Source organism: Battus philenor, unplaced genomic scaffold, assembly GCF_028537555.1.
Source record: "Battus philenor isolate CCGP_79_NKW_IND1 unplaced genomic scaffold, ilBatPhil1.0.hap1 SCAF_27, whole genome shotgun sequence".
Classification (NCBI taxonomy): Eukaryota; Metazoa; Arthropoda; class Insecta; order Lepidoptera; family Papilionidae; genus Battus; species Battus philenor.
This window is the reverse complement of record NW_027181690.1, coordinates 10,581,648-10,589,580: the sequence shown is the minus strand read 5'-3', so window position 1 is coordinate 10,589,580 and position 7,933 is coordinate 10,581,648. Positions and strand designations below refer to the sequence as shown.

At 32.3% G+C, this 7,933-nt stretch overlaps 1 protein-coding gene across 1 annotated transcript; it reads left to right on the top strand.

Annotated features, from left to right (window-relative positions):
• Positions 1 to 5,705: 5,705 nt before the first annotated feature.
• Positions 5,706 to 6,710, top strand: LOC137925564 (three prime repair exonuclease 2-like). Its single transcript, XM_068769027.1, has one exon. The coding sequence runs from the start codon at positions 5,778 to 5,780 to the stop codon at positions 6,645 to 6,647; it is 870 nt and encodes a 289-aa protein (XP_068625128.1). The 5' UTR covers positions 5,706 to 5,777; the 3' UTR covers positions 6,648 to 6,710.
• Positions 6,711 to 7,933: the final 1,223 nt, after the last annotated feature.

Sequence of the window (7,933 nt, the reverse complement as noted above, 5' to 3'; positions counted from 1 at the left end):
AATATATATAAATGAACGTGTGTTTATCTGTCTCTACTCAAAGGGTTCAAAAACCATACGATAGCCGTAAAAATTTAATAAATTATTACGTATATCCCCGGAAAGGTTCTTGAATTTTTTCATCAGTTTATGTTTAAGGTACCAGTATAGCCTTTTTGTTTAGATTTTTAATTAGATGCCATAAAAACGCGTCAACAGATACACACAGTACATTACATAAATATAATTTTCACATTAGACTTTATCTTATATTTATCATTCCTTAAATTTTATCTTATACAAACTCGTATTAAACTGTTTCACTACAACTTCAACCGTGTAGAAGTTAAATCAAGGATAAAGAAAAGAAATAAAGTGAATAAATATAAATATAAAATCCAGGAGTGAAGGCGATGTATTTATAAAAACTTATGAGAAGGAATGAAAGATAATGTCAAGTGAAGAATGTAGAACGAATGATTGACATTAAAAATGTAAGATGGCATTTAAAATAAAAGATTACGTGAAAAATTATTATTGTAAAAAAGATCCCTGCTCACAACGGGGCCCTGAAGACAGTGTACAAGAAAACCTCAGAATGAAAAATCTATCTCAAATCTTAAAAAATGTATATTGAAGTAAATAAGCTTAAAATCTATCCTATTTTTTTTTTTTATATAAAACCTTTTTTAAACGAAATATACAATGACAAGGTATATTAAAACAAATAAACAATATTGTCAAAGCCTAATTCATGTCATTTAACTCCATAAACAACTGGGTTATATGGAAATGTTTTTCCAATGTTTTCACTACTTTTTATACAGGTAAAGCCGGTTTAAATCTATTACACCAGAGGTGAGCAACCTTTTTATTTATTAGTCTAATTTAATTATTTTTTTGGCGGTCCGAAAAAACATTTTTTTGCACATGCACATTAATAATTTACAAAACTGTATTTATAATACAAAATAACAATTAAAACAAATTAAGTGAAGAGAAACAGAGATTTCAGAGATATTTAATGCAAACAAGAAAAGAATAGAAAAACGAAATTACTTGAAATTTTTAAACACAAATACGGCACTGTTTTTTCGAGACAAGCTAATTGATGTAAGTAGCAATTTATAACTTCACGAACCCTTCAGCTCCGTGAACTTAGCTCCGATGAAGCTGTGAAAGTCTTCGGGCTAACAGCACTAACATCAACAGAATAAGTAAGTAATAAGTAAGTCAAAGTAACCGTGCATCACTCAGTCTTGATCGATGGTCATTTTGGATTCATTATTTTGGTTTATGTACGTTCATGTTATTATAATTAATTTCATATCGATACATTGATGAGAGAAAATCTACAAAATCAATTTAATTAAACGGTTTTATTTAGTTCGACCCGTACGGAATTTATTTGTTTATTTATTTGAGTCAAGATTAGAAATTGAAATTTAAGCACCTTCCCGTTGTCAGATTGATCTGAAATTTGGTACACACATTTTATTTAGATGACAATACAATATAAAAAAATCAATAACATTTTAAATCTAAGATGGCCGCCGATACAAAATGGCAGATTACACTAGTAAAACACGATGTTTATGTCAAAATTTAAAATTCAAGATGGACGCCGTCCCAATATGGCGGACTAGGTACATATTTTTCCACAACCACCACAACATGGGTATCAAAAAACCGTTTAACTTAAAAGTTTTTTAAATGTATTTATTTTAGAAATACATTTAACGGGTCGCAAACGGTCAACCCGTATAAAATATTCACTCTGAAATATGTTTTTGCTGTCTTCATATTTGTTATTATTTTTACCAAAAACATCTTCGTTTAGCTAAATTGATTGAATTTACACATACAACATAACCTCTAGAGCAGAGTTCCCCAAACTTTTTTGTGTCGTAGACCCCTTGCCATGTTTTTCCGTGTTGGGTAGACCCCCTATTTACCTGATATTGATTTCCTGTAAAACTTTCTAACTGTAGTGAAGTTTAGTGTTAAAAACTTAAAAACACATGTTAATTTATACATTTATTAATTGAATTTAAATTAAAACTACTCAAAATAAAATTTTGTATCTATTATGTAAAATATACGTTTTGATATTATAAGATAGTATGATGTAAGTAAATAGGTACTATCAGTGTATGTGTTGAGATCCACTATCGTGGACCCCCAATTTCATTTCATGGACTCTCAAATTTTTTTTCGCTGACATTGACCCCTTGCAGGTTTTCATAGACCCCTAGAGGTCGATATAGACCACTTTGGGAATCACTGCTCTAGAGCCTCCGGACGAGAAGGCTTCAAAATAAACATGGATAAGAAAGCGACGTCTAACCTCCAAGTAGTGCCTTCTCAAGTAGATGTCGCAGGTGCTACGCTCGAAGTTGTAAACGACTGTATATATCTGTGTCAAACCGTCCAGCTTCGCAACCAACATCAAAAAAGATATCACACGCCGAATCCAATTCGTAATGACAGCTTCTACAAAGCTCCAAAACGTCTTCTCGTCTAAAATACCGCAATGTTTGAAGACAAAAATCTTTAACTATTGTGTATCACCAGTAATGATATAAGGTTCGGAGACGCGTCGCAAATATAAAGTATTTAATGGAATCAGGCGTTACCTCGCGGAACTTCATCCTAAGTAAGAAAAGGACCAATATTTAGCCACTTCCGCACATGCAGTGGTAGTCGTACAACAAAGTGCACCGCCCGCCAGCCCGCTGAAAAATGCGTATGCGGCAAAAAATGCGAATCACACAACTGCCACCGCCAAATTACTCAACACGTGTTTCACCCCTCCACGGGGCATCTTCAGGAGTTACGTTACACCGATTAGTGCCAAACACAGACTCTGTGTTTTGTTTTGTTTGTTCTTGCAAATACAGAAAGCAGTGGATAGTGTTCATGTACTTATGATTCACTTTTTGTGCTGCATTGATATTGAAATAAAAAGACGTGCGATCACTTAGGAAAGGTATATTGAACACTGGTCTACGACATTCTTACATGGTAATAATTCTAACTTTGCTACCATTATGACATACAGTTGAAGTTATACCTAAGTTGAACAGAGAGAGCTATGCTCGAGGTTTTGCTGGGAGATCGATTCAGAAATTACGAGATCAGCAGAAACAAGATTAGCTTAGAAGAATTGCTTGTCTGAAGTAACAGTAGGTGGAGCATATAGCTCGTGCATCCCACGACCATTGGGGCTGAAAGCTTCTCGAGTGGTGATCAGTAGCCAGTAAACGAGGTGAGGGTAGGCCTCCCACTTGGTAAATGCGGGTAGCGCAGGACAATTCATCGTGACCATATGTGGGGGAGGCCTATGTTTATGTTTTTAGTATTTAGTAACTATTACCTCGTTCCATTGATTACCAAACGTTTTATATTCATGGTACAGTCGGTACCCTACCAACCTTTTGCGAAATCTCCCTTTCAACAACCGTCATCTTTCACGGGGGGTTCTCTGAGTACCTCCATAGGTTCAAGCTCAGGGAGGACCCCTCGTGCTTCTGTGAACCGGGCGTGGACCAGACCGTGATCCACCTTGTGGCCCAGTGTCCCGCATTCGGAGGACTCCGGTTCGACTTCGAATGCCGGTCTGGCGTAAAAATCAGGGAGGAATCAATAGCCTCCCTGATTAGAGAAGAAACAACAAAGAAAGACTTCCTCTCACTCTGCAGAGTAATAATTAGCAAGGTAATAGATAAAAATAAAAGCTCGTAAAATTGTAAACAAATAAGTTTAACAGAGATAACGCAAAATAAAGTGATAAAATGAAAAAATGTGATATAGAATAATAATAGAATATAGGGAAATGTAAAAAGTAATGAGGAATGAATGAAATGCGATACAGGGCGAAAGGGAAAGACAGTAGAATTGTGGAAAAAATGAAAGATGAAAAAAATTAAAAATGAATATGACGTATGAAAGAAGATAAAGAAAATAAAAATGTCTATGAAAAAATTAAATAAATGTTAACTAGTCCCTGTCCCAAAACAGATAGGGGGTACGAGGATAATAAAAGGAATAATAAAAGAGGATAATAAAACCGTCATCTTCGACATGGGACTCTCCTTCAAAACTCAACAGAACATTGGATACACCGCGCGACTGCCAACTCTATATGATATTGTTACGTAAATTGGTTACGAGAAACGATTCAATGTACTGTACAGGATGTCGAAAAAAGTTTCTAGAGCGCTCAAAATTATTATTACCTTCCAATAGTTTAGCAGCCGCCAAAAACGCTTCCTCTTTTCGCTTGTTACGCCACTATAAAACTAAGGCTAGCTTAGTTATAACAATCGGCCTAGACAAGATTCCGCCTTTTAGGGCGTCCATAAGTCGGAATGCTAAACTAGTATTATCGATGAATGACAGCCCAGATACTCTCGTGGGGGCCCTTGAAGTTAGTCAATTCAAAAAGTGTCCACCAAAGTTTTAAACTACACGTTTAATTTAAATAATAAAATAAATGTCGATATAAAATGGCCATTGACGTAATAAAAGTTATTTTATAAATGCGTATTAAATTCGCAGATCGTGTAACATCTAGATTAAACTGTTTTTTACTGACATCTTTGGCTCTACCTCTAAACACTGTCAAGCAACATAATGTCAGATTACTGTTTTATTTCCGAATTCGATGAAGCTAAAAACTTAAGGTTGTTATATATGTTATCGATTCTCAATACTGGCTTATTTAAACTGAATTATTGGCATTATGGATATCAAGCTTGCATATTGGAAATCAAGCTTGAAGTCTATATAAAATAATAACACAATATTGCTACCAAATTAGTTGATTATTTGTTTTATCGTCGTTTGACTTGTAATAGTGTAAAACAATAACATTGAGTCAGTCTTAGTACAAGTTAAATACATCGTATAACGAGCATTGTAGAAACTGATCTGGGTTTCGATTCAATATCGATTCTCAGACAAAAAAGCAGAAAAAAATTTGAAATGTTGAAACAAGGAAATCTATGAACTTTATAAAATGGCGGAAGTCTACAATCGTGTGTTACGAAAATATTTTAAGTATTTTTTGTGTTTTTGTATTCATCTAAACGCCTATTTATTATCTATGCCAATCTGTTATTTGAAACAATATTAAAATTAAATGAATAATAATATTTTAAAATAAAAGAAGTAGAGAGAGAACTCTAGAAATAGTAATTTTATAGAAATATACGTTAAGTAATATATAGTTCCGTTATGAAGCCCAGTCCGACTTTCATAAAATATTTTGTTGTCATAATTTTTCGTCAAACTTTTTATTAAATACTATTACCAAAAAACCTTTAACCCTTGTAGCCTTATTTACGAAAGTGATTTTTTTTAATATTACTGTGTTTGCTTAAGGGTCTAGATGAAGGGAAAAATAGATTTTTTTTTTAAATTTCGTTGGAAAGAATATTATACAACAGTAAAATTCGTACAGACAACTTATAAAAAAACTAATAGTAATGTGAACATTCGGTTTAAAATATTGGTATCAAAATTGAAACTCTAGGCTATTAAGGGTTAAGTTTCCATAATTGCTTGGTTATTTCGAATTTGGAAATAATTTTACTAAAATCTTTTTGATCAGGTAGATGAAATGATGGAAATAGTCGATGTGTGTGCACATCACTAGCTGTGTTATCTGTCAAAATGTGAAAACTTGTGCCGTCAAAACATTGCTGTAAGTTTTATTATATTAAGTTAGTGCATTATTATACTTAGTTTTTACATTAGTATACAATTTTGTATATTTTTTTATTAAGTGATGTAAAATGAGTATTGCAACGTATGTATTTTTTGACATAGAAACCACTGGTTTACCGTGTAAGGAAAAAAATCAGACGAAAATCACTGAATTGACTTTTGTAGCGGCATCTGCAAGTGAAATACAGTCAACACCTCTCGGGTCTCTGCCTTTGGTAAATAAATTATCTCTCCTTTTCAATCCTAAAAAGAAAATAAGCTCGTCAGCGGAAAAAATAACCAAATTATCCAACTATTCTCTATCTCATCAACCGGAATTTAAAGATAGAATTAATACGATCAATGCATTTTTAAAAGAATTACCGAAACCGGTGTGTTTAGTCGCACATAATGGTAATCGGTTTGACTATAAAATATTTGCTGCCGAATATGAAGACGCAAATGCTGAATTTCCACCAGATATACTTTGTGTTGACTCTTTGAGCGGATTCAGAAAGATTCTGACAAACGATAGCAACATTTTAAAATCCCGAAAACAAAATAAAAAAACTCCCATTTACACCAGCTCACCGAATTCATCACAAAATAATATTATGACTGATGATGAAGATGAATGGCCAGAGCTTAATGTCCATAATGAAGAATGGCGCGAAATTGACAATCTGTCACTGTCTCTATCCAACATGTCATGCAGTGAAAAAGAAATAAAATGCAAAGACAATAATGATACAGCCAAAGAAAAAATAAGCTACTCTTTATCTAATCTTTATAAGAGGCTTTTGAAAAAGGAACCAATTGATGCTCATAGAGCAGAAGCAGATTGTTTGATGCTACTTGAATGTGTTATCGCAACTAAATCTTCTTTTCTAGCATGGGCTAATGATGCGGTTGTACCATTACATAATATTAAACCACTGCAAAGACAATTGGGTAGATAGAGGTGTGGGACATGTTCCTTTCAGATGGACTGACAATCTTGGAATATCTATCAGATGTTAGAACTCTATATGGAGAATGGATAATTTTATATTTTAAGAATATTAAGGGGAATGTTTGCTACTTTACTACATTTGCTTGTCAGAATAGATAAATCATTTATTTACATTTATATGAATACATTTATTTTGTTTTCATATATTGCTGATGATTATATATATTAATCATTTTACATAATTTTTATATGTAGCTTAATTTTATAAAAAGGGATAGTAATTAAATAAATCTATTATTTTTTATCAATGACCGATTTAAATGAAGCATATACTGTATTATTAAGTATAAAAACTAACAAATTGATGACATGATTATGGCATTATAATTTTAAATATAAATTAAAGATTATATACAGGAAATCCTTTATCTGGCTTCCTGCTATTAGAACAGATAATTACAAATGTGTTGACAAAAGTCATATTAAACAAACATGTTATTTAACCCTCTGCTGGACATAGTCTGCCTAAATTTCCAATATGAACAGTTACAAGTAGACTTTATCCAACATCTTTGAACGACATAGGTGGGGATATAACCTGTGTTTGGAGGCTTGTGGTCTCAATCCAAAACCATAGAGCATCAGCAGTTATTTTTTCGGTGGTTTTCTGATATATAAAATCATTTATATTTAAAGTAAAGTTATTGATGTATAAACAAAGTGATTTATAAAAATTTAATCATGTGATAATGTAAAAATCTTTTATATTTTATGTCAAATGTGTGTATTATAGAAATTATTTTTACAATTAATAATGACTTTATCTAGTAATAGATATTATGTTTAATATTATTTTAATAATCTATTTTATGTATGTTAATTGCTTTATAATAAAGAGTGTTTTAATTTTTTATTATATTTGTTTGATTTGACACGTGCTTGCCAAATCACTCTTCCATTGGTTGTCGAGTTGACAAGAGAAAATCGTGAAGATTTTCTAATGTAATCCATTGTATGTTGAATAAAGACAATTTGAATTTGTATATTGGTGGTATATTTACAAATTTAATATGAATTATTTTAAGTTAATTATAACAAAATATTTGATTTTATAGTCACCCTTATTACTTTATAAAGTGCTGTCTGAAAAGTTAAAACAGTTGAGCCATATTTAGCTTAACATTATTTGTGCCTAATTTTTTTTTGGACCAGAGGCCCTTCTGCTGTCTGGCTTAAGGTCTCTACTACATTATCAAAGGTCTACGACTCCCGGAAGATCCTTGGCTCAGGGCT